General features: G+C 37.6%; 1 protein-coding gene across 2 annotated transcripts in view; it reads right to left on the bottom strand.

Annotated features, from left to right (window-relative positions):
• The window catches only part of PPP1R1C (protein phosphatase 1 regulatory inhibitor subunit 1C), a gene marked incomplete at both ends in the record, with an annotated part of 95,502 nt that extends 68,232 nt beyond the window's left edge, over positions 1-27,270 (bottom strand). The window contains 2 exons of one of the 2 annotated variants that reach the window (XM_084892629.1): positions 25,483-25,564; positions 27,190-27,270. In XM_084892629.1, coding sequence (XP_084748755.1) covers positions 25,483-25,564; positions 27,190-27,270 — 163 coding nt within the window. The remainder of the gene's footprint in view (positions 1-25,482; positions 25,565-27,189) is intronic. The other variant, XM_084892630.1, reaches the window with a different exon arrangement.
• Between the last annotated feature and the right edge of the window lie 413 nt (positions 27,271-27,683).

The raw sequence follows: 27,683 nt of genomic DNA, 5'->3' as shown, positions 1-27,683 counted from the left end.
GCCAACAGGGTCCTCAAGGGACCGCTGATTCTATGTTAGCATTCTTCACATAGTTAACTTTACCCAGAGATCCTTCTTGGTGAAGAAGAACCCTTACATGGTTCTCAGAGAGAAAAAGAGAAAAGCACAGGTTGCATATTCTTTCACATTCTTTATCCCCCAAATCCAGAAAGTATGTAATGTCTAATGATGTTTTGTAACCTAAGTTATTGTACTTTCTTTTCCTCTAATTCTATGCAATGATAATATGGAAATTAAAACATAAGCTACTTACCTCAGATATTCCTATCATGACTCACAGTATGAATATTTATAAATACATTAAAACAACGTATCAAATAAAAATCAAAATGCCTCATTCATTTAAATACATATAAGTTACAGTCATTTTAATTTTTCCTTCAGTTATCAGTAATCTCAGGCAATAATGGAGAACTAATTATGCTTCTAATGAGTTTTTAATATTAAATATCAAACAATCATGTAACTTGTTTAAACCAATTTCAACAGGCTCATATTTCCAGGGAATTGATTTTTAAGCATCTCAATTATTTAATGTATCTGATATTTTAAGCTGTGGGTATAGAAATATATCTAGATGCCACTGACTATTTTTTGTTTGTTTGTTTTGTTTTGTTTTGTTTTAATATATTTTGTTGATTTTTTACAGAGAGGAAGGAAGAGGGATAGAGAGCTAGAAACATCAATGAAAGAGAAACATCCATCAGCTGCCTCTTGCACATCCCTCACTGGGGGATGTGGCCGCAACTAAGATACATGCTCCTGACCGGAATCAAACCTGGGACCCTTCAGTCCACAGGCCCATGCTCTATCCACTGAGCCAAACCGGTTTTGGCAGCCACTGACTGCTTTATAGAAAACTTCACCAAATTAGTTACGAAGCTTAGTTTCAGTTCAGAGATGCCTGTTTAAATCTTACTAATTTGATGAGACAATGGCTCTGATTCCAGAGTTTACTTCAATGCTATCTTATGTTACTGCATCACAGTTATAACTATTTTTTTAAATTCTGTGTTTAAGACTTTGCAGTCAGATAGATCTAAGTTTGAATTCCAGGTCTGTCACTGATTTGTTATATGGTATCTGCCACATTACTTAATCTCTCTGAACTCAAAAGGAGCTATACATAAAACCACCATACTCAGTACTAAATCACTCCTCAGCATTTCCATCCCCACTAATAGGCTAATACCAAGAAGAGAGAGAGAGAGACATAATTTTTACAGAGAGGAAGGGAGAGGGATAGAGAGTTAGAAACATCAATGAGAGAGAAACAGTGATCAGCTGCCTCCTGCACACTCCCTACTGGGTATGTGCCTGCAACCAAAGTATATGGCTTTGACCAGAATTAAACCTGTGACCCTTGAGTCACAGGCTAGCACTCTATCCACTAAGCCAAACTGGTCAGGGTAAGAGAGAGACATTTTTTACCAAAGCATAGCTCCACTAAATTACCCAGAGGACCAGGATTGTGACTGAAAAATGATGTGCCTGGTGATTGAAACAATTCAAAGTAGTAGCAGCTGGGCCCAAGGAACGTAAAAATAATGAGAAATGGTAAAATGTGATACTTCACTCAAGGGATTCAAGAAAATATTTGATTAAGGAAAACACTTAGTAGCAGGCTGGAAGGCCCACATTTGCGGGTAATAGCTACCACACCAGGGAACTTTAGCAATTATTATAAATAAGATTATATCTCTATCTGTAGGTTAGCAAGACCTACGACACTATAAGTTGCATCTATGATGATATGAACCTCCACTCTTTAAAAATATATATATATCACTTTTAAATAAAGCCATCACTTGGTTTTATTTTTGAAAATTTTTTTTGTGTGTGTATGTTTTCACAGTGCGAATATGATTATAACTATAACGTAGTAAAATAATACATCAGGATCATATTTTGTATACACCATATGAATTTGTTTAATGTGTTATTAGGTAGCTATATAACCATTACTTTTACATTTATAACTAACTTAATTTTTACCAGAAAATTATTTCCCTCTTCCAGATAGTAATTTCCCAATTCCCCTATTACTTATTCATAGGGTCTTTCTTTACTCTCTTAGCTTCCTCGACTCATACCTATTCGGGCAATCAATAATTTAGGCAATAAATTGACTTATTTTTCTCAATGCCTCACACATTTGTCTTTTATAAGCCGTTGTTTTGCCTCCACCCCTCCCCAGTTTAGATCCTTATCACTCATTCCTAGACTATCCCATTAGTCTTCCAACTGACCTTACTGCCATTGTACATTCAACACCACATGCTGCAAGACTGAGCTTCTTTTGACCACATCATGCTCCAGCTCAAACAATGTCAATAATATCCACTTGGCCAGACAAGTTCAGAATTTCTTCTTCTAGTCCCTCCACTTATTGGCTCCCACACACCTAAATTTTCATTGGTTTCCAATGTTAATTAACTTTCTGCTCCAGTCCAATTGACCTGAGCAATTAACTTAGCATGTTCTACCTCCATGATTTTCCAGAAGCTATGCCTATAATGAAACTCTATTGCTTCCATAAGTCAACTCTAAATCACCAGTATACTGACAGTTCTCATTCCACTGAACTTTTGCAGCATTTACTGTTGACATTATTCATTAAATAATAAAAGTCACCTGGCTTACTATAAATCCTTTACGCTGTTTCTTGCCTCTAGTAATTGTTCTAGTTCCCTTTACTTATATCCTGAAACTAGTTTATAAGCTCACAAATCATATTCTTGCAATATATTTTATCAGCACACCTAGCACAGAAATTGGATTTTCAATATTTTTACTTTGGCTTAATTTGGATCCATCATTACAGCCCAAGAGCTATACACTATGAGGTCATTTTTTCATAATACTCTTCTTTTTTTTCCCTTTAAATATTTAAGAAGATAGGATCACCAAGATTGAATTTGAGGGAAATCAATAGAAATGGTTATTATCGATTAGCCTAAGTGGACATAAAGTCTCAAAAAACAAACAAACAAAAAAAAAAAAAAAAAAAAAAAAAAAAAAAACTTGAACTATACCCATGTTCTTTTAACTGACATTAATTCAGAATAATATAAATGGCACATTGTTTTAAGTACAAAACAAAAGAGCATGATTTTTTCTCTCTTTGTTGATTTATCCCAGAAATGTAGAACTTCAGCATCAAACATCTATTTTGAGATGACAAAGGGTTTGCAGTATGACAGTTTCAATTAAAACTATATGCTCTGTAGTAAACTACTATGAAATACATGATGCTAAATATAGTGCAAGACATACATCATAACATTTCTCTGATTTGACAAAACACATATGCACAGAAACGTTCCTGATGGAGATAAGAACTTAGTGATTAATGCCTCCCTCTCCCAGTAGATCCCATTAGAACATGTGCATCAAAGGAACAAGGAATTTGTTTTCTTCACCACTGCGTCCCCTAGTGCCTGGGACATGTAGTCAGTGCTCAAAGCCTACTCATTTGTTGAATAAATGAGTAAGTAAAAGTTCAATCCTATTATCTTTATTTTTTTATTTTTTGTTTTAGTTATGCTATTTTTTAAAAATATATTTTATTGATTTTTTACAGAGAGGAAGGGAGAGAGATAGAGAGCCAGAAACGTCGATGAGAGAGAAACATCGACCAGCCGCCTCTTGCACACCCCCCACCGGGGACGGGCCCGCAACCAATGTACATGCCCTTGACCGGAATCGAACCTGGGACCTTTCAGTCCGCAGACTGAAGCTCTACCACTGAGCCAAACCGGTTTTGGCTCAATCCTATTATCTTTAAATGTTAACATTTTGAAATGCAAGTGCTATGCTAGACTCTATGAACACAAAACTTTCTCAGAAGTTTACAACCAAGTTGAATTAGTTGACATCACTCATTTTCAATTTGCATGAAAATCTAAAGTCACATCAAAAATAGTGAGCAAAAAGAAATTTGTTTGAATTTTGTAGTAAGTATAATAGTATAAAAAATTGGGATGAAATGAGAAAAATATTCCGACGATACTAATTTCAGCAAAGTGAAAAGGTAATTTAGATGGTGCTTAAGATATATAGTTCTGTCAAAAATTAAAGAGTAGTTTGTTACAACTCTGAGAATTTATCTAAAGAATTTTTACATGGCATATTTACCTTATATTACATAGCCCTTCAGTGTGTTTTTGTACAAAAGTTCTTATTTTCCATCTACAGCTAAAGTAGGACATTCACTAAGAAGCAATATTACCTTAGCCTCTAGGCCCCGGTTTCCTCCTCCTCCTCCTCCTCTTCCCCCTCTTCCCCCTCCTCCTCCTCCTCCTCCTCCTCCTCCTCCTCCTCCTCCTCCTCCTCCTCCTCCTCCTCCTTCTCCTCCTCCTCCTTCTCTTTCTCTTTCTCCTCTACCATCTCTTCTGCCTCTCCACCTCCTCCTCCTTCTTCTGTCAATTGCCCCCCTCCACCACCCCAGGGTTTTTTTTTTAGGAATAATTAACAAATAAAGTTTCTTTCCTCCTTTCATTCCATCTCCTGAATATGATTGATTATCACACACACACACACACACACACACACACACACACACATTTTACCCTTGATCTCAGATTTTCACAAAGGTTTTGCTTTCTCTCCTATCTGATTTCGGTCATTCCTTAAATCTGTTCTGTTGAACAAACTTCCAGTGTCTTTCTCATGCTCACCTAGCCTCTAAACCCTAGCCAGACTGATTTGGACTTAGCCTTGTCTCCGAAAGCCCACACTGTCTCGTCTCCTCAGGAGAATAGATAGGGCACTCCTTCAATTTATGTATCAACAAACAAAATGCCTAGAAAGGTTTGCTGACCTGCTAAGCAATATAACAAATTGGAAACAGACTTAGATTAGAACTCTATTAACTGTATTGTCATCAAAATATAAATTAGTAACTCCAAAATGTATTGACACATCTTGATTACATACATTTATATATACATATACATATGCATTTATATTTATATTTATATACATACTAGAGGCCCAGTGCATTAATTCGTGCACTGGTGGGTCCCTTGGCATGGCCTGCTAGGATTGGACTAAATCCAGCAGTCTAATACTACCTGCCGCTCCTGCCTGCTGCTCCTGCTCATCCCAGCCTTGCCGCGCCTGTCATCAGCTCATGCCCAGTCAGTCCCGATCTGGAGAGACTGGCACCCCCGCAGCGGTGCTCTCTAGCTGTGAGCCCTGTGTCTGGCACCCATCCCAAAGGGGGGAGGGGGGAGGACACAATCGGCTTTCCTGGCAGGCAGGGGATGCTCTTGCAGGTCAGGACCCAGATCCATCCCGCTGATGCTCATGCCAGTTGTCGGGAGCCACCGGTGGCCACTTTTATATTGTTTCTTCCTTGCGGAGCATCTAGGGAGGGGAAGTGGCTGTGGTGCCCAAGGCTGACTTCCAGGAGGCCAGCAGCGCTCTCAGGATCGTGCGGCGGTGCTTGGCCCATTCTCCAGAGACTGGACCTGCAGGACTACTGAGGGAGGGAGTGACTGCTGCCGGGCTGGTCAGCCCCCGGGACAGGTTAGTAAGCTGAGTGGCACTCCATTGTAGGATCACACTGAACACCAGTGGGTAGCTTCTGCATTGAGTGTCCTCCCCCTGGTGGTCAGTGTGTGTCATAGCAACCAGTCGTTCCGTATCTTAGGCTTTTATAAATGTAGATGTATTTACAATATATACATATGTTTTTACATATGTCCTCCCAGAAATGTAGCTTTTTAAAGTCAGTTTATGGATCTAGTGCTAAATTCATACTAAGTGAATGAATAAATAAATAAGCACCCTAATGGTGTAGTTGATCCACCTAGAAAATCTACCATTAGTGGAAACATAAAACTTGTTGGCCCACCACATATTTGGCAAAGACTTCAAAGATGGCTTAACCTCTTCAAAAATGGGCAAACTATACACTATCATGTATTTGTGATGACAAGGAAAGATTTATTTTGGATCATGGATGAAAGTGAGATTAAAACTTTAGTTCTGTAATTGGAAATTTGGCTATGAATCACACAAACTTAATATTTAGAGCCTAGCCTATAAAATGAACAAAAATTAAACAGATGTCTAACCACTTTTAAATAGTTAATAGAGGGATAAGTGCATTGACTATATAATCGGGAACCCAGACTCTTATAGTTTGGCCATGTTTGTTTTTTTTTACCAGAAATAAAAAGCAAAATTAGTCACTTAAGTCTCACTAACTGATGCCTATAGTTTAAAAGAGCTGGAATGTTAACATGTTTTAGCTATAAAGTATAGGAATAAGCTTCTCTTTCAAATATATAAATAATATTTCTTTAAAATATCAGCTTTTATGTTCAAAATGAAAAGATCTAGCATTTCAATAAGAAACTACCACATGGTACCAATAACTGTATTATTTCATTTAACCCTCATTTAATAATCACATGAGATAAGTAGCTCTGTATTATTTTTCAGATGAAGAAACCAAATCTCAAGGAAAATGGTATCACTTTTGTGAGCCCTTAACTGCTAAGTGCTAAAACTAAGATACAAACCCATATTTACCTTATACCCCCAAAACCCTTATGCTTTGCTTAACTGCTTCAAAAGTAAAGTCATTACAAAAGCACAGCTTCTAAGTTTTCTTTGATTGAAAGCATTAAGAATTTAATAAAAAGCATTTAAAAGAACATATTGTAATATGTTAAAGAGGGAAGTGTCCTCTTTAAGTATTGAGTCTGTCTCTCCTTACCAGTGTGTTCTTGCCAAAGGCAAAGGCAGTGACTTGGAGGAGTCTAACATATCAAGCATATCACAATGCACTCATAGCCTACATTAAATCGAGTTGATTTATAATTACATTCTTTGAGTTTCAAATAACTGCTGAACATATTTTATAGATATTTATATGAAATATCGATTTATATTTTGAAATTTTTTTTAAATATATATTTTATTGATTTTGTACAGAGAGGAAGGGAGAGAGATAGAGAGTCAGAAACATCGATGAGAGAGAGTCATCGATCAGCTGCCTCTTGCACACCCCCTACTGGGGATATGCCCGCAGCCAAGGTACATGCCCTTGACCGGAATCGAACCCGGGACCTTTCAGTCCCCAAGCCGACGCTCTATCCATTGAGCCAAACCGGTCCCGGCTGAAATATTTTTTAAAGTGCTAAGTCCACTTAAAATTTTTAGGCCCTATGTGGTTTGTTGTTGTTGTTCCTTTGTTTTTGTTTTAAATTTATTTTTATTGATTTCAGAGAGGAAGGGAGAGAGAGAGACAGAAACATCAATGATAGAGAATCATTGATCAGCTGCCTCCTGTTCGACCCCTACTGGGGATCAACCTCACAACCTGTGCATGTGCCCTGACTGGGAATGCAATCATTATTTCCTGTTTTCTAGGTCAATGCTCAACCACTGAGCCACACCAATAGGACCAGGTCCTATGTTTTTCAATAGGTCCAGTAAAACTCATAATTCCCTGGCACTGTGTCTTTATTGATCTATGGGCGGGGTTAAAGGGTAATGACACTGGGAAAGAAAGGCAAAGTCCTTTACCTGGGTAACCTAGTAGAAGGACCAGGGACCCTATGATCTAGTTTTCTTTTATTTCACTATCACCTGCCTCAGTATGCATAGAATTCCACACAATGCATTATGTACAAAGACAGATTTGGGGGTGTTCATGCAGTCTCTCCTATGAAGCTCAGAATAGAATTGAGCAGAATTTCAGCTGGATATTAAATGACATTTAGATTTGAAAGGATATGTAACTAAAGTATTAGTAATATTAGTAGTGGCATTGGTATTTTATAAAATAAATAAACCATAATATGCAGCCATAGCATGATGGCGCATCATGACCAACCAGTTATTCAGTATATTCGAAGATTGTGTGTGTGTGTGCGTGTATGTATCAGTGTACATATCCAACAATAAGTATAAATTATAAAATTTCAATATATGGAAAGTTATCTCATCAAATCTCATTTCATAAATCTAGAAAATTACACTTAAAGACATGAGGCGATTAATCCTTTTATATAGCTACATCATAGCAGACTTGAGACTAACAATACATAAATTATTGTTTTTAACTATTTTCATGTTGCTATTGCAAGCAATTTCTATAGATAAATCATGATAATCAGTATTCCATTTAAACAAAGAAAGTCCTACCTTACATCCTAATTTTGAAGAACAATATGAAAACCTTTAAGAAGCAGTGAGAAGCCAGGTTTGCCAGTTCAAATCCTGAGGCTGCAATCTTTTTTCAGTCCATGGTTTTACCTTTGATCATTGCTCAAAACTTTAAACTTCTTATTCTTTTGCAATACCTCAAATATTTCAGTAATGGCTCCTGCCTAAGGTTGGGCTTTAATTCCTTTGTGTTTCTCTAATAATGGCACACAGCTTCACATGCACGTTTCAACACATCTTCCCTACAGGAGGAAACTACTAAAAACTCAAGGCCATTGTTAACAAAAGAAAAGATTAGACAGAAAAGATTTCAGGAAATTTTTAAGACAATTTTTTAATTATGTAGTTCATGTGATTTTGCTCACAAGGGTAACCACATTCAACAATAACATTTATCCTTTAGTCCTGAGAACCAATGGGTGTCACCACCAGATGTAGACAAATTGGCTAAAGTATCACTTAAAAAAAAAAAATTCCCTTATTCTCTCAATGCTCTGCTCCTTGTGTGCGGACCTGGTTAACTTGAAATCCATTTTTTAGTCTCCCTCATCTAATTCTTATTTTCTGACTAAAAAAATAATTTTTTTTTATGTTTTCAGGAGGTTTCAGTAAAGATCAAAGTAAGTGTCAAAGATCAAAGAACATTTTATACTAAACCCTGACTTTCAAATATCATTGTTTTTATCTTGTTTAATAAAATCTTAGACGATAAAAAAAGATATTAGGTTAATCTTCCTTCAATACTTTTTAAGTTGCCTGTTTCTTCATTTCAATCCCATAACTCATAAAATCACCATCAAACAAGTGCAATGACTAGATTGGCAGCATTTTTAGTTGAGGAAAGGAAAGACGCAACTCTCTTTGCTTCAATAATTTCCAAGAGATTAATGTTTAACTCTCACTGCTATTGGCTCTAACACTGTGATCTATAATGCCAAACATTTCTATTCATTATTTTCATCTTCAGAGCAACTCTATAAAGTAGATATTATTAATTATATTTTATGTATGAACAAACCGAAACTCGAAGAGGATGGATGACTTGCTTAAAGTTACAGAACTAGTAAGTGGCAGAGTAGGGATTCAGGCCTAGGTCTGTCAGTTTTCAAAGGTTATATCTTTTGATTATATCATATTGCTAGAAAGACGGTTTTTCTAAGATTGAGGTAGGAGTGACTGAGAAAAGAGAATGACAAAATAGATAGGGTAGTCAGGCACTTATTTGAGACCTGAAAATAATGCTATGTATAACATAAATGATAGAAAATATGGGTGTTTATATAAAGTATAACAAATGCCTTTAGTTACAGATTGAAACAATATGCTGCTTCTAACTTTATAAATTTTCAAAATTTCCAAATTCCATACTTAGATAACTTGTTCAGCCACACATGCTCGCTTCACTAAACATTGAAAGTGAGAAGGGTATAAAACTCATTAAAGAAGAATGAGCCAAAGCCGGTTTGGCTCAGTGGATAGAGCGTCAGCCTTCAGACTGAAAAGTCCCAGGTTCCATTCCGGTCAAGGGCATGCACATCCCCTACTGTTTCTAACTCTCTATCCCTCTTTCTTCCTCTCTGCAAAAAATCAATAAAATATATTTTTTTAAAAGAAGAAGAATGAATATTTTTCTCCAGTTGGATTTTGAATTTAAAAGGAGGTGTTGCATTGAGGTCATACAGTTCAGAATTAGCTAGCTATTTCCTGAGCCCATGCTTATGGAGCACCTGTCAGAGGCAGGATAGATTGGCAGCATGTTCGTGACTCAGCAAAGTAGATGTGAGCAGATAATCTTAATTGCTTGACTAATTATGTATGTGTCTAAATGGAGTTCTTTACTGATTAAGAGCAGTAATGGTTTTTCGGGTAGGTATACTGAGCCTATCATAGATAAATCACCAACATTATTAAGGTAATAATTACTAGGTAAACATTTTCTTTTTATCAGCACACTGTGCTTACTCTTAAAAGGCTCTAGTAAATTGGATTTTAATACCAGTGGCTCCATTAGAGTGGCATTACTTCCAGGAAAGTTTTAAATATTTCATGTGACATTAAGAGAGATTTTATCCACTATATCTAAAGTAATGTGCTTCATTCTGAACTCATCACCTTCTTCCACTCTGCTCCAAATGTGTTCTGCCTTCTTAGAAAAGGCCCTGGTATCTGTAGCCTTAGGTCAGACTGCTCCCCATCTGCCATCCAATTAACCAAGTCCACTGACTGTCCGTGGCCTCAGGCTTTCTCACTCCTATTTGTTCTTTATCTGCGACCACAGGGACATTTTTAGAATAAAATCTGAGCAGGTGAGCCCCCCTGCCTGAAACCATTTGGGAGTTCCTAACCATAGTTCCTTTAACACTTTACAATGCTCCCCTATGCGGTGCCCGCCTAATCTCCGCCCTCACCTGATGCCACTTTATGTTGATTCCGACTGGACTGCTTACACTTTCTCAAATCTGCAGGGCCTCGCCCGACTTCTGAGACTCTGTCCCGGTTTCTGCCATTGTCTTGAATATTCTTCCCCGTCTTTTCCTTCAGTTTTCAGCGCAACTTCTTCCCTCCGTTAAGCATTTACTGACTGGTTATGTGCTCTTACTGCATTTGTAATTTTATTTGGAATGTTTAGAGCATGTAACTCAGTCTAGCTCAGGAAGCAATGCTAAAAGCTATGTTAAAAGCTAATAATATTTTATAGTTCAGTTCTTTGAAATATCATTTTGGAGCTTTTTGTCTTTGTCATGTTTTTTTCCTCCATTAAAACATTCAATCAAAATTGTTAATAAAAGTTAAATTCAAGTATTCTACTTTTTAAAAAGGAGTCTTAATCATTATTATATAATAATTACATTATTAATTAAAATATAAATTTAATGATATACACAAATAATATTTCTAATTATTTTGGTTTTTGTTTTGCCTCATTTTGTTTCCACTTGCATGTGTTCCTTAGGATATAAAATTTGGAATAGGAAGTCATATTCTATTTTTTCTCAATTTATTTTATGTCGAAGATTCAAGATTATTTTATATCTAAGAAAGATAGTTTCTCATTAGGAGTTTGATTCTAAAGATGTTCAGGCTTTTCACTGAAGTGAAATGTAGCCCTTTACTTCTAAAAACGAGATCAATTTCAAATTCAAGCTATTGCTCAGAAAAAAATTTAATATTAAAAGGGGGAATATCAAGCCGAAACCAGTTTGGCTAGGTGGTAGAGCGTCGGTCTGCATACTGAAAGGTCCCGGGTTCGATTCTGATCAAGGGCATGTATGTTGGTTGTGGGCATATCCCCGGTGGGGGATGTGCAGGAGGCGGCTGATCAATGTTTCTCTCTCATTGACATTTCTGGCTCTCTATCTCTCTCCCTTCCTGTCTGTAAAAAATCAGTAAAATATATTATAAATATAAAAAAATAAAAATAAATTAAAAATCTTTAAAAAAAAAAGGGGGGGGGAATATCAAAATAAGTAAGTAAATTGTGGTATGTCTGAAAAGTTGCCAAGAAGAATGTCAAACTAAGTTAGAAATAAGAAAATGAACTGATGACTGCAATGAGCTCCTTTTTATGTAATATACCCCAGTATGCCCATAATGATAGATCTATTCATATAAAAGCCAAGAGAGCGGAATGACTGGAAGGACCGGAACAACCAATCACTATGATGCAAGCTGCGGTCAGCCAACTGGTCCAATGAGGGGGTAGGGCTAGCCAGCCAACCTCCTGTGGCCTCTCCCCAGGCCATTCTGGCACAAATTGGCCCTGATCTGGGTGGGCTGGCCAGACCCCACCGGTGCACAAATTTTAATAAGTATACCCAGATAACAGAAATACATAGAGCACAGTCTTTGCCAATCAGAAAACAAAGCAGCTGAGATCAACCAAAGGATTTGTATGCATATATATAAGTCTAACCAGTGGTCACAGACAATAGGGGAATGGGGGCATGAGTGGGGGGGTTTGGCAAGGTATTGGGGGGATGAGGACAAATATGTAATACCTTAATCAATAAAGAATATTTTTAAGAAATAGGCACAGCTGAAACCGGTTTGGCTCAGTGGATAGAGCTTCAATCTGGGGACTGAAAGGTCCTGGGTTCGATTCAGGTCAAGGGTACCTTGGTTGGGGGCACATCCCCAATGGGGGGTGTGCAGGAGGCAGCTGGTCAATGTTTCTCTCTCATCGATGTTTCTAACTCTCTATCCCTTTCTCTTCCTCTCTGAAAAAAATCAATAAAATATATATTTTTTAAAAATGTAAATGCATATTAAAAAAAAAAGAAATAGGCACAAAGAAAGCAGCTAGAATGTTGTAATGCAAAGCTATGTGCTTACAATATGCTTGCAAATAACGTACTGGGGCTGCAGTACGTTGTTTCTGTGGCTGCCTTGTATAAAAAATGAGGGAAAGGAAGGCTCAGGCACAAGGTCCACTCTAAAATTAGATTCCTTGTAGTCATTATGTTCCACTTAAGTTGAAATCTTACATGCAAGCCAAAATGGATTTTTGGATGAAGTGTGTAATTTTAAATGTTTTTGATAAGTCATGAACTGTTTGATTTTCAGTATTGACTACAAGTTACTAACTATTCCCTGATGGCTTACTGCAACAAACAATGAAGTTTAAGGGCATTACTGGGTAAACTGTTTACTTCTCAATTGAAAGGAAATGAAAAGAGAACTTTGTCCCTATTCATCAACATAGAAGAAAGGTAAATGACCATTACAGGACAGATACTGCTATTACATGGCAGTATTGAATTGAACTCTGGAACTCCTATGTTCCTGTAAGAAGGCAGCCAAATTGATTATACTACTTTACTCAATTTTCTACAATCACCATTTTACTGACTTTTTAAAAATAGATTCCGATAATTTAAAGAGAGCAATTGGTCATTGGACAAGCACGCTCAAGCTTTGGAACCTGAGTCTCAAAATCACGATTATGCAAAATTGTCTACCCACAGTCATCAGCTGAGTGTGGTGCTAATTCAGAGCATGTCTAGGCTGAAAGAGTGACACAACAAGCTCCAGCCCACTGCTAACGAAATTTATCCTTGCTGAGATGGTTCCAACTTTTTTCATCCTGTTCATGTGCTGTAAAAGCCATTTTAAATTATCTTATAAATATTTAATGTAAGAGCTCCTGTGGTTCAATGGACTATCATTTGTAACTACTTGTGAAATGTGAGGGCAAAGATAAAGTTCTGAAATAATCAGGTAAGTTTTAAGTGGTCTCTCTTTTCCTTCCAGAGTAAGGGTTCCTCTGAGTCACTCTCCCAGATCTCCAGAGCCCTGTTCTTCAGTCCTGCCACCCAGAGAGGACTTAACTAACACCTGATACACATGGAAGGGCCTGCTGACATGATATTTCTTCTTCCAACTCATATTAAAATCTAATGTTCCACAATCCATTCCTTCAGGGCATGACAAGGTGACAGAAAGTAACTGATGATCAGTTAGAGGAAATGAGTCCATGCACCCAGTGACTTACTACCTCTATTGGAGTCAAACCTTCCAGCTGGAGTGGTTGATGAAAGGTTCATAGGGAAAAGGAGATCTGACCTGAGTCTAGGATGATAAGAGCAACTGCAATAGACGGAAAGGGGAAGATGACATCTCAGTATGTGTACAAATCACTCAGATTGGTCCACTAGAATCCAAAGTTTTAAGCTGTTCGCCTTCCAACTAACGTTCTAAGTAAAGAGAAGATACCCTAGCTGTGTATCTACACTTAATAAGTGTAGATACACAGCTAGGGAACCAGACATAAATAAATAACAGGGTCTAATTTTAAGAAGGAAATGATGCTTGGGATTTATTTTTCTGTTTTGTTATCTGAATTTTTGCTTATATAATAAAACATTAAGAATTAAAGTCACCTTATTTAATACATTATCAAAGAAAAGAAAAAGGAAATGGTATAGAATTGACACTCCAAGACAATATCACTTGCTTTGGAATAGAATTTTAAAAAAAAAAAAAAAAGAACATTGTGGTATCACATCAAATAGAACCTCGTGTAGCTAAGTTACAAGGAAGTACTTGCTTATGATTACTTCCATGAGAAAGATAGATGCAAGAGTATGATGTTTCCTATATATAAAAAGAAAGATGTATTAATATAGTGGGAAGTCCATTGACTTTGGATAGATAACCTATGTTTAAATTTTAGACCTACTTACTTACTAGCTTCTTTGATCTTGAGCAGCTCACCTATCACCCTCCTTCTGTAAAATGAAAATAATATTCATCTCACAGCATTTTGAGGATATATGTTATAGGTAAAATAGTTTTGCAAACTATTCATCTATACTAATAAAGAGCTAATATGCTAATGAGAGGGACGCTGTAATGGGTAACGACCAGGTCATTAGCATATTAGCTGGGGCATTTCTCCAGAGACAAGGTGGAAGTGGGGAGGCACTTGGAGGAGGCAGGATCATCCTGTGCCGGGGAGGACAGGAGTGAGAGCTCAGAGCACCCCCCTCACCAGTCCTTTACCACCCACCGCTCACACTCTGAGTGCCCTGTGGCCCACCTGCCAGGGGAAGGAGCACAGCTCAGCAGGCAGGAGGCTTCCATGCTCTCCTCTGGGCCATGACCGGGTGGAGCCACCACATTGCTCTGGAGACAGGGCGGAAACGGGGAGGCACCCAGAGAAGGCAGGACCAGCCCGGGGCGACTGGAGGGACTGAGGTCAGAGCTTGAAGCAGCCAGAGAAGGCCAGAGGGTTTGGGGGCTGGGCCAGGTGTGCTGGAGCTCTGTGAGGTTTGGGTGTCAGGGCAGGGCTGCAGGTGGGTGGGCGGTGCCCCAAAATATTGCATGCTGGGCTCCTAGTATATATATAAAAGCCTAAACAACCATCCAACCATTCGACTGTCCGACCAGTAGCTAAGATACGCAATGATCACCAGGGGGAAGATGTTCAACCCAGGAGTTGCCAAGCTGCGGTGACTTGGCAGCTGTGGTTCTCATGTGACACACCTGGAACAAAGAGGAGGGAGCCCAGTTCTGGGGTATTTCACTGGAGAAACCCCCTCTCGCAACCTAGGACCCCTTGGGTATGTTGGAGAGCCAGTTTTGGCCCAATCCCTGCAGGCCAGGCCAAGGGACTCCACTGGTGCACAAATCTATGCACCAAGCCTCTGGTAAAACTATAAAAGCTAAGATAAGTTACTGTTAAACTCTTTACATTTGCCTTTGAGTTTATATTATTTTTAAAATTATTTTATTTGTAGCTTAGGAGGAATATTTCTTTTATGTGATAAAAGTGTCTCATAATATGTATTTAATATGTTCCTTGTACTGTAACTGTCCATATAAACAGTGCAGCTGGTGTTGGTCTTGACTCCAACTATGGCTGTGAACTATAAAATTACAGTATGAAAATATCTTCGACTATCTCCAAGACCTTAAGCAAAAAGTGCCCTTTATTGGCTTAGTAAAGCAGGAATTCTGGGCTATTCACCAGGTAAAATGACCTGTGGTAGAATTTGAGATGAGCCATTCTAGCTCAGTCATTCATGACATTTTTCTTCACTGAAAAGTGAAGGTGAATAGCTCTCTGGCATCATTTTTTGAAAATCCTTTAATCACTGGGGCAAGTAGTCAGTGCTTAAGATCCATGAAGGGAGAATGGATAATCCTTTGAAAAGTCTGTGTCTGTCCTGCTTGATCTGAAATCCCTGGACATATGGCAAACGAGCAAGGTTCCTGTACTGAGCTTTAGAATCCTCAGCCAAAACTAGAGGAAATAGAAAAGTCTAATAAACAAAACGAACTGACAAGCAAAATAGAGACAGACTTGCCCTAACCAGTTTGGCTCAGTGGATAGAGCATTAGCCTGTGGATTGAAGGATCCCAAGTTTGATTCTGGTCAAGAGCATGTACCTTGGTTGCGAACACATCCCCAGCAGGGGGTATGCAGGAGACAGCTGATCACTGTTTCTCTCTCATCGATGTTTCTATCTATTTATCCCTCTCCCTTCCTCTCTGTAAAAAAAATCAATAAAATATATATTTTTAAAAAACTTAAAAAACAATAGAGATAGACTCATAGATAGAGGCAGGCTGACAGCCATTAGGGATGGGGGTGTGCTGCAGGTGTGTGGAGGAATTGAGCAAAAAAGAAAAAGAAAAGAGAGAGAAAAATTCATGGACATGGAAAACAATTACGGAGGAAGAGGGCACGGTGGGGGGAGGACAGTGTGGGAGGGGTAAATGGTAATGGAAGGAGACTTGACTTGGGGTACAGATGATGTATTGTGGAATTGTACAACTGAAAACTGTATAATTTTATTAACCAGTGTCACCTCAATACATTCAATAAAAAGAGGGGTGCGGAATTAGGGTCCTAGCCAGTTTTGCTCAGTGGATAAAGCATTGGCTTGCAGACTAAAGGGTACCAGGTTTGATTCTGGTAAAGGGCACATGCCCAGGTTGTGGGCTTCATACCCAAGAGGGGGCATGCAGAAGGCAGTCAATCAATGATTCTCTCTCATCATTGATGTTTCTCTCTCTTTCCTTCTCCCTTCCTCTCTGATATTAATAAAAATATATTTTGAAAAATAGAAGAAAAAAAGAAAGAAAGAAAGAAATTAGGCCAGGTCAAAAGTAAAAAATAAATAAATAAGTGAAGCAGGAATGTTAACCATAATCTAACATAATTATTTTCCTTTGCTCTGTTCATTATTTTTCCTTTAATTAAATTTTAGCTATGGTACAATTATCAATAATTTGTGTAATAAATGTTCCACAGACTATGTAGGAAATGACTGAATGACTGAAAGCAAAAAATTATAATGATGTGCAGATTGTGAGGAAATATTTGAGCTTCTCATGAGAAGACCTCATGTGCCTTATCATAGCTAATTGAAATCTAGGACAGGTAAATTATAGAAAACAAATTAAAGGTCATAACAAACCAATTATGAAAAGCAAATCTTCCCTAGTGAATCACCCATATATAATAAGACTGCCAAAGCCTCTCACATAAACCAGAGTGGGGCAAGAATAAATCCACTATCAATAGGATTGCTGACATACATCATCTTGCTTGATTCCAGCATGATCTGTTATCATGCTCTGTGCTTCATAGAACTAGGAACTAAAGCTCAGAAATTCAGATATACCATGTTATTCTAAGGTTAGGGCTCTTGGTTCTTCACAAAGCTAACTCCCAATGTGAAAATCATGGGAAAGCAGTTTGGAAGTTACTATATGATTTTGGAATAAAGCAATAGCGCCCTAGACCGAGCAGCCAATAAAAATATTGCATCCTCCATATGGACCACAAGGCCCATCACAGCGCCATACCTACATAGAGCCAGGGCACTCCTATATGTCACCTGCCTGGGCCCCAAGGGCATTTTAATTTAAGCCCTTGGTAAAGTCTGCCCCCAAATGTGCCTGGAATTGTTGGAAAAGTCAAAGTATAACTAGAAAAGGATGGAAGAAAAGGTAGAAAATCCCAAAACTTTCAGACTTGCTCCTAAGTAATATATATATATATATATATATATATATATATATATATATATATATATATATATATATATATGCCTAGCCTTAGAGCACTAATTAAGTATACAATTTTACCTATATGTTCCCAAAAATTCTAGTTTAGCACTTCTTAGTTGGGATTCAGGAATCTGTGTTTTAACAACTCCACCAGGTGATTCTCATCATGAGAGAAGGTTGGGAAACACTGCTCTAGAGGACTGAACACTGTGCTTTAATCAGAGTAAGTGCCTAAAATTTTAATGGATGGTAATTGGATTTAAGGATCTATTTGTATGCATTTAAATTTAATAACCCATATGAAAATACTATTGCAAACATTAGAGATTTTTGTGGCAGATATGTGTGTAGCCAAATAACTTTATAGACACCAATGTCATGCTTATTTTAAAAACTGTAAAGGGCTCGTATTTCATGAAAATTATATTTGTAAACATGATCAGTTGAACAAGTACTACATGAGATACATAACATGTCCTTAATTGTGCATTATTATCCTGATGCATTAGGAAGTATGGTACATCTTTTTCCTTATCAAAAACCCCCATCTCTTGGGGATACTGTTGGACACTAATGCAGTCAGAATTGGAAAAGAGCTGTGCTATCTTCCAATAAGAAATGCAGGCTTTGGGAGAACTCAGCTTTTCTCAGGGGGGCTGCGTGTCTTCAGTATTACTTGATTGCAGGCACTATGCTATGCACTGTCTCATGCCTCAATATCCTATTTAAGAAAGGAGGAAACCAAGCCCATAGACATTATGTACACGCCTAATGACTCACCACTGGTAACTGGCAATGCTGACTTTCTAACCCCTGTCTTACTGTCTTACTCCAAAGCCAGTGCTTTACCTATTACAAATACTGCCTCTCTATATTGTGCAAAAGTACCATAGAGTTCTTTTCTTTTCTTTTCTTTTTTATATTTTATTGATTTTTCACAGAGAGGAAGAGAGAGGGATAGAGAGTCAGAAACGTTGATAAGAGAGAGTCATCGACCAGCTGCCTCCTGCACACCCCCCACTGGGGATGTGCCCGCAACCAAGGTACATGCCCTTGACCGGAATCGAACCTGGGACCTCTCAGTCTGCAGACTGACGCTCTATCCACTGAGCCAAACCGGTTTCAGCCCATAGAGTTATTTTCATCTGTTATGTCCAAAACATGAAAAATAAAGTGAATTGACCCTACCACAATTCTGTCATATTTCACTAATCTATTTCTAGTTAAAATCAACATAAAGGTAAAAAGAATATGATATTTATTCAAAATGAGCAAAAGTAGTAATTAGGCTGAAATAAAGTAGAACTATTTCATAGTTTTATAATTGACCCTTTCATTATTTCCATTTATTTAAAGAGTAGACTAGTTTGTTATATTTAGAATATAGCAAATTTTGACATGACTAAGGACTAGAAACTCATCTTTGGCTCACAATTATTCCAACTGATTGGGCTATTTGGCTGAACAGATTAAATAGTTATGGGAAAATATGTCAGTCAATTGTATCTCTGAAAGCTACGTGCTTTATATCATTTAGTATGGTTTGGCATTCAATAACTCATAAAAATAAATGCTGAGGAGAAACATACAATTTCTCCTGAAATTCCTTAGAAATTGATACCAGTTGATTCTTGAATGGTCTTCAAACATTAACATTTCTTTGCTTTGACTGCCATTAATACTAAGAAGGAAAAATAATAGCTGAACAATCAACAGAATGAATTACAACCACATTCTCAGAGAAGATGAGAAAACCTAGAATGAAACAAAACTCCCTGGACGATGGGTCCAGTAGAGCTTTTGATTGGGGGTCCCTGAGAGTGACAGGCATCTGCAGGTCTGGGCTTATGATGTCTTACCCGTCATTAAGAGTCCCAGGAAAATCTTCAGTGTGATTTCTGGAGCTTGCACTCAAGGTGTTCACTGCCTTTCAATCACAAATCGTTCATTTTGTTACACAGAGAGACTCCATGAAAAGAGATTGTGTGCATATGAATGCCCTAACACTGGAAATAAATCTCGGCTTTAACTCTGGTTGACCCTGCAAAACCTCCCATCAACAGAAATTCCTGGAACCCACCTCTCTGTTTGAACAACCCAATCTGAGTCCAGCACTATTCTCTAGATACCATCCAGTGTCTCTCAGGATTATAAATACAAAGCCTTCTAAACCTCATTGGTTAGCTTGGTGTTAGAGTTCTAAAATGCAAGCTTCATTTAGAAAGTCATATGCTTCCTCCAGAAGGGACTATGGATTCTTTCTCAGTGTGTAGTCCTGAATAGCACAGTCAATTTGAAAGCCCAGTTCTTTCTACTGACTGCACTTACTATCAAGATTGAAGAGAGACAGAGTGGTATTTAATTTATATAATTCATATGAACTAATGTGGTGGATCCTAATCTATACAGTATAAGAAAATGTTTTTATTCCTCAGTTCTAAGAATATTTAGAGCTAACAGTGCCAAAGGGAAAGCCAATAGCCCCAAAATCAGATCCATTAAATTTAATTGTAACCATATTGTCTCTGCTTTACCGTAAGTGGAAAAGAATGGGTGCCATAAACTTTAATAGTCAGAAGGCCTGGTCTAGGCTGACTTTTTACTGGAAGATTGTGCACAGCTCTGGGTTCCAAAGGCCAACAGACAAGGATATTTTAGATACAGTTCACTCAAGCCTTATAGGGGCCTGGGAATATTCATCCAGAAGAGAACATGATAAAGACTATCCTCTATAATAAAAGCCTAATATGCTGTCTGGTCGTCCAGTAATCCGTTCAACCAATCAAAGCATAATGTGCTAATGATATGCTAAGGCTACTCAACCACTCCCTATGATGTGCACTGACCACCAGAGGGCAGACAGTAGACCAATCAACCAGTCACTATGACGTGCACTGACCACCAGGGGGCAGATGCTCCAACCAGTAGATTAGCTTTTTGCCGAGGTTTGGTGGGACTAAGCAAGACAGGGCCAGACACACCCTGGAGCTTTCCCATGGTCCCTCCCCAGCTGGCCAGCCTCCTGTGACCCTCCCCAGCCCTGATCATGCACCAGTTGGGTCCCTTGGCCTTACCTGCATCTTCTTGCAATCTGGGACCCCTCAGGGAATGTCAGAAAGCTGGTTCTGGCCAGATCCCGCAGATCAGGACAAGGGACCCCACTGTGCACAAATTGGTGCACCAGACCTCCAGTTTGTATATGTTTTAAAAGGTGAGTAAATAAACTTTCATTGAAGACAGTAAATAGTTACTTTAGAATGAAGTGTGGCATTACTCAATTTTGGTGTAACAAACTAACTTTTTAACAACTAAAATTATTGGATCTAGAATTGGAAAATTGGAGTAACTATGGATTTTTCTCTGAGATATATAAAATGGAGTGAGTTTCTGGGATTTGGATTGACTTATGTATCTTTCATGAAGATGTGTGGTTAGATTAGGTATTTTCTGAAGTTCTGTTCCAATTCTAGATTTCTAATACTGGTGACCAAATATATATAATTTCTCATAAGTCTACTTAAAGACAAGTATGTTTAAGTAAATACAGAAATGTGATGAGATAAATTGAAGAAAGTGGCATTGCACTTATTTCTGAATAGAGAAAATGTATGAGCAGTCATCCCTCTAAATAAAAACACAGGAACCAAACTATTTAACTGCATATTTTCCAAGAGTAAAAGCAAAGAGCACACAGTACAAGAATAGACAATGAGCTCTGCTGTATAGCCTCAGAGGGCTTATCGGAAATAGGCCCTTAACAGAAAATGAACTAAAAATTAATTTTCTACAAGGTCACTCACATTATTAGCCCCCAAAAAACCTTTTTAAAAGGCGAAAGTTTTCTTTTGCACTTCTCTGCCCCCACATCTCAAGTTTCCAGTATCTTTTTATTGCCTCTGGCTGTTCAGAGTCATTCCTAGGAACAAGCACATAGTCCCTGCCCTCTCCACCCTAAACACTCTTTGCTCTTACATTTTTTAAGGCATGATGTTTTCAATTTAAAATGTTTTGTACTGTTTTCCATTATTTTGAGTTAAACTGATGAATCTATGCCAGAGGATGATAGATCCTTAACAGGTTACTATCTGTGGCTGTAGTGCTTCTCCTGCCTAGAACCCTAGGCTACTGGTTAGACAGGGACTGACAGGCATTTTGTTGCACCTGAAATCCCATCAGCCAGGTGCTCCCTTCACCAGCGTGGATGAACTAGCAAACAATCTGGATTTACATGTTGGAACATCTTTCTGTTCTTTCTCCTCATCAAATATAAACAGAATGTATACATATTTCTAAACGCAAAGTTAAATCTTTCAAATATTATTTTATTTTTATTATTTCTGTACACTTTAAAAAATTATTGATTTCAGAGAGGACAGGAGAGGGAGAAAGAGAGAGAAACATCGATGATGAGAGAGAATCACTGATTGGTTGCCTCCTTCATGCCCCCTACTGGGGATCAGTCAAGCAACCCATCTTGTGCCCTGGCCGGGAATCAAACCATGATCTCCGGGTTCATAGGCTGATGCTCAAGCACTGAGTTACACTGGCTGGGATGCAAACTCTTGGAAAGGTTAAAAAATAAGCTACGTTTAACTCATTTAACAAGGATTGCAATACACTGATCTAATCATATACATTGAAAAGGTTTGTTAATTATGACTCTATGTGGAAAATTTAATTTTCTTTGCTTCATTAATTGACAATAAAGAAAGGCTTTTCAGGGATTTTAAACAGCACTAATGATATCTGATTCCAGGAACACTCACTTGTTTCCTGGGCAATTTCAATAAATTAAAGAGATTTGTTTCGTTTGCCAGGATTTAAAGCTGCAATCAATTATTATTTGTCAAAGAACATATTGCTTTATTGAGAGTTAAAAGAAGCAATTGCTTAAAAAAAAGGTCATTTAATACTTAACGAGGTTTTTGTTGCTGCTATTTGTCTTGGCTTGTTTGTTTGATAAAGATTGTTCAGGTAACATTTGGAACAAGGAATTGTTGGTTATGGCAAAAATATTTGATACAAATCAGATTATGAGGATCACCAATGAGAGCTAGTTTTTATATCTTAACCTTAAATATCATATGCAAAGTTTATATTCCAGAACACCTAAGCTAATAACACCTAACATTTGTTGCACTTTGCAATTTTTAAAGTGTGTTTAATTAATCCTTTCAATCATTACAACAACCCTGTGATGTAGGAAGGATGGACTTTATAATCCCTATTTTATAGATGAGAAAATAAAACTTGTAGATATTGTCCCTTACCCAAGAACACATGTCTAATAAAAGTTAGCATCCAGAGTTGGTTGAGCTTCATATGATGTTCTTTTGTTGCTGTTTGTTTGCTTATTTATTTGATCCTTAGACTTATTTCCTCAATAATCACGGTTTTAGATTATTGTTACTGAGAAAACTATATAAGCATTTGGGTTTTTGCTGCAAGAACTGATCAGTAGTTCAAATCTCTGGTTGCCATACACATTGCTATACACAGCCAAAGACTGACATGACAGTCCTTGAAAACTATTCTCATTTCCAAAAGGAGAATGAAGACTCGGGGAGATGACATTACTAAAACCACACAGTTCCCTGTGAGATGCTATTTGCATCTAAGTCCTCTCCAAAGGTGCTTATAAAAAGAGAAAATGGTGGAGTCTATAAGGGAACTAGCACACTGCCATCTAGTGATTAGGAGGTCTGATGAGAAAAGGTTTCTAGAGAAAATAAAAATTTTGTTCACAGGGACATTAAAATAAAATTCCTAATCTAATAAGCAAAGTGGTCTAGAGACAACGGACTTATTTAAAGGTTGGGTTTGCTTGTCAATAGGACATGAATGTGAATGTGAATGTCTAGTCACATTTACAGAGCCTTCACTGTGTATTGCAGACTGGAATCTGTAGGGCCAGAATCATGCCATAGGAAATGCATGGGCTCTAGAATCAGAACGATCTGTGTTTGTCTTGTGTAATCTGTCACTTCGAGTGGAAGAAATTCTGCAAAAATCACCTCACCTCTCTGATGCACACTTTCTCAGCTATAAATGGAAAATATTTGGCATTCAAGAAGCTATAGTTACTATTTCCGGAGCTCGAATGAGTTCCCTGGCTATACTATGTTCAAACATTGACAATACCTGCAGAATTCTGAAAGCTGCTTTTTAGTAGTCAAAGGACACCTAGAAATCAAGATGGGCAACCCTTTTCAAGGTTGGCATAGGGAGGTAAGTTCTAGGACATTATGGAAAAGTCTGTCACTATGAGCAAAGATAGTGATGAGAAATTGCTATAAAATTACCTCCAATCTGAGATTTCATTATTATATTTACTTACTTGTTTTTATTTGTAAACTATGAGTGCATATCATCTGCACCTCTTATTCATCCAAATATAAGTTAACATTTTAAGTGAGATAATATATTTCAAAATGATTTTAAAATGCTACAAAACTTTAAAATTGTAGGATCAAATTATGAGTCTTTGTTTTTAGCAGAAATAAATGTGCTTGTTTTTTTAAAAATATATTTTTATTGATTTTGTTAGAGAGAGGATAGATAGATAGATGAATAGATAGATAGATAGTTAGATAGATAAATAGAACATTGATGAAAGAGAAACATCATCAATCAGGTGCCTCCTGCATGCCCCCTAGAGGGGATGGAGCCTGAAAACCAGGCATGTGCCCTAATTGGGAATCGAACCAGTGACCTCTTGATTTATGGGTCAACACAACCACTGAGCCACAGAGGCCAGGCTGCTTTTTTTTTTTTTTTATCAGCTAACCATATTCCTAGTTTTGGACCCAATGATAAATGTTCTATTAGATTTTTACCTTCTTTTCTTATATATAACTTCTCTAATAAGAAAGGAATCTGAAAAAGTCAGTCTGTTTTGTCCTGATATTCTTAAAACATCATTTACTACAACTTATACTTAGGCTTGTTTCCACTATTCAGACTCCTTTTGTTCATCCTTATTGTTTATTCCTACAAAAATCCAACACCAAGTCCTGCCTGGCTACCAATTAATCCCATGACCTTTGCTGTCTTACATTACTAGAAAACGCCACTAAAATGTGAGATTAAAATCACCTCCCTATAATAAGTAAATAACGTTTGCATATTGCAGATCATTGTTCTCTATCAGAAATAATAATCAGCTTTACTTTTTACAGGAAATGGAAAATAAAACCTCAACAAATGGATGCAATCCTTCAGAATGGCTCTCAAATGGACAGAGATGAAAATTGATCTGGTTACTTGTCAGTTGCATTATTCAGAGATGACATCATCAGCAAAGCGATAGCCAATGCTGGCTCCTTGCCCACCCCATGACAACCTTTCATAGATTAAAAAAAAAAACACAAACCTATTCTGTAAAGATATAAGCACCTCAAGAGCTATAATTTGAGCTTTGGATCCTAATTATATAACTTTCTACCAGCCTCATTAGTAAGCACGAAATCAAATTCTGTATAAACACCTGAACACGGGACAGCGAATGCTAGCAAAACATTTCATAGCATATCACCGTCACCAGTGTGTTATTCTAGAAGTAAAGCAGGCTGCTGGCTGAGACAGTTTCCATATTTATTTCTGGCTTTGTTTATGATCCATTGTAGAGATGAACATGTTAGATTGTTGCTAATTGAAACGCAGAGTTAAAGTCTTTTGGCAATGAAATGCTCTTTGATGTTATTCTAACAATTCTATTCTGTTCCATCAGCGTGCGTGAAACAGGATGTGCTCCTTTACCTGGGGGGCTTTGTTCGTTGAGAATCACAAGCGATGCCGGGGTAGGTCTTCTTTTTCTGATCTGTGAACAACAAAGGCCCCGCGGAGGTCAGTGGGAGCCAGACACTGCTCCAGGTCACCCCCCAGCTCGCAAAGCTGTCCCATCCTCATCTCCCAACATACGAAAGCAAGTATCTGGAGGGCACACAGGAGGTGTCACTACATTTATTTTGAAACATAGAAAGTCAGACAGTAGAACTGTCATATATGACTATCACCTTTGTTTACCGAGAAGCTACACTTCCACAAAAAAAGTAGTTGTATACAATCAAATGATGCCTCCGAAAATTAATATGCACTGAAGGCAGAGGGATGACTTGCTAATTTCATAATATTAATGATGCTTTCAAGATTCATTATACTTATATCTAAATGAGAGAAGCTTAGAAAACTCAAATTTCAAGCAGGTTAAATTTAACAGCATGAGTTTTTGATTTTAGTTAATATTATAAGTTTTTCTTACTTTCTAGTATATTATTTAGAATAAATCAACAAATAAAAAATGAATATGGATCTTACAAGAGTATGTTACTCATTTAAAGTTAATTGGTGTAGTGTGTGGTTTTACTTAATTTAAGTTATAAGAGTATATTATGATTAGAATTTCCAATATGTCCATGATTCCTTGAATATATAGGTAAATTCCTAAAGTATATGTCAGTAGGAGAGTAGACAAAATTTACCAATGACACCTTGTTCAAGATAGAACCAATGCCTCATTCAACACAGATACGTGTTCAAGGTTGTATTTAACTGGCCCAAGACTGAGTGAATCTACTTCAGCATCATAGAAAATTATGAGTCTCAGATTTAATAATTGTTTTTAAAGCTTTGTATATAATACTTGGTAAAAGATTCAGGGATAACTTAGGTTTTAAGAAATTAATTAATTAAGTTGATGATCCTCTAAATTTCTTTGCTTTTGTCTCCTCGCTGCTATACTTTTACTACAAATGATATTTTAAGTGGTTCTGAATATGAAAGGCAATACTATAGATATAAACTAACCACATGTGAGAGAGTCAGAGACAGAAAGACAAAGAGAAAAATACATATTGACATAGTATAGATGGAAAAGGAATTCAAGAAATGTTAAAATACAATTTCTAATATCTGAATAAAATGTTTTTTTTAATTGCACATATACCTACACATCCCATCTATCATATGTTACATATATTTATAATTACTGTTCTGGATATATAATAAAAAACATGAAAATAAAATATTAAGTGTATTATCTGAAATTATTCCAAGAGTTAATGCTTTCATTGTTAAACGAATCTTTATCTTTTTATTTCATAAGTAATGAGATAAAAGGTTGTTAAATTTTAGAATTTATTTTTAAGTTTCTCTAAATGTTGAACCTGTTATTTTAATGCGCAAAAGCAAAGATATTTTCGGATCCACATCTGAATTGCTAATATAACCATTTTTCCCTAGCAGATGCTAATTTTGCATCACATGAAACGCTGCATTTTAACCAATAGTTCACCCAGTGCAACTCAAACACAAGTGCCTATGGGAACCAATTTATTTCTCATTCGTGTGTCCTGGAAACCCACGACGTTGGGTAAATTCAAGAGGTAGAGAAGCCTTCCATTAATAACAAGCATGTCCGTCCATGTTACTTTATCCAACAACTGGTCCCCACCCAGTCCTGCTTACCTGCTCCGCCGCCTCGGGTGCGATCTGACTCTGGAACAAAGGTACAGCGAACTGTATCTTTTTGGGACTGTTGGGCTCCATGGTGATGATGAGAATTAGCCAGACACGTGGAGGACTCCGAAGGACAAACCCCAAGCGGTGTCTGGGATGTGTCTCCTCGGGCACACTCCACCCGGCCACACAGAGCGCTTCCTAATGAATAGCTGTAATTCCAGCGTGAGCAAGTGAGGATGCCGAGGTCCGAGCAACTCCCTCTTTCAAATCCACACTGACGTCTGGTTTGTTCCCTCACCAACCTCTCGGATCTTCTCAGCACAAGACGGAAAGGAATAATAAGCTAATTGTATGCCTCTCCACTACTACACATGCCAAACGTTCACTCAGCAGCTAATTGAAAATGCAATGCTAGCCCTGAAGGACGCACTGCCCTGGGATTTGAAAGAAAGGGCTCTATCCATTGCACATGACTGACCGGCTGCTCCAAAGTGCAACGC

Source organism: Pipistrellus hanaki (genome assembly GCF_964339955.1).
Source record: "Pipistrellus hanaki genome assembly, chromosome: 8".
Taxonomy (NCBI): domain Eukaryota; kingdom Metazoa; phylum Chordata; class Mammalia; order Chiroptera; family Vespertilionidae; genus Pipistrellus; species Pipistrellus hanaki.
This window is presented reverse-complemented; position numbering and strand designations above follow the sequence as displayed.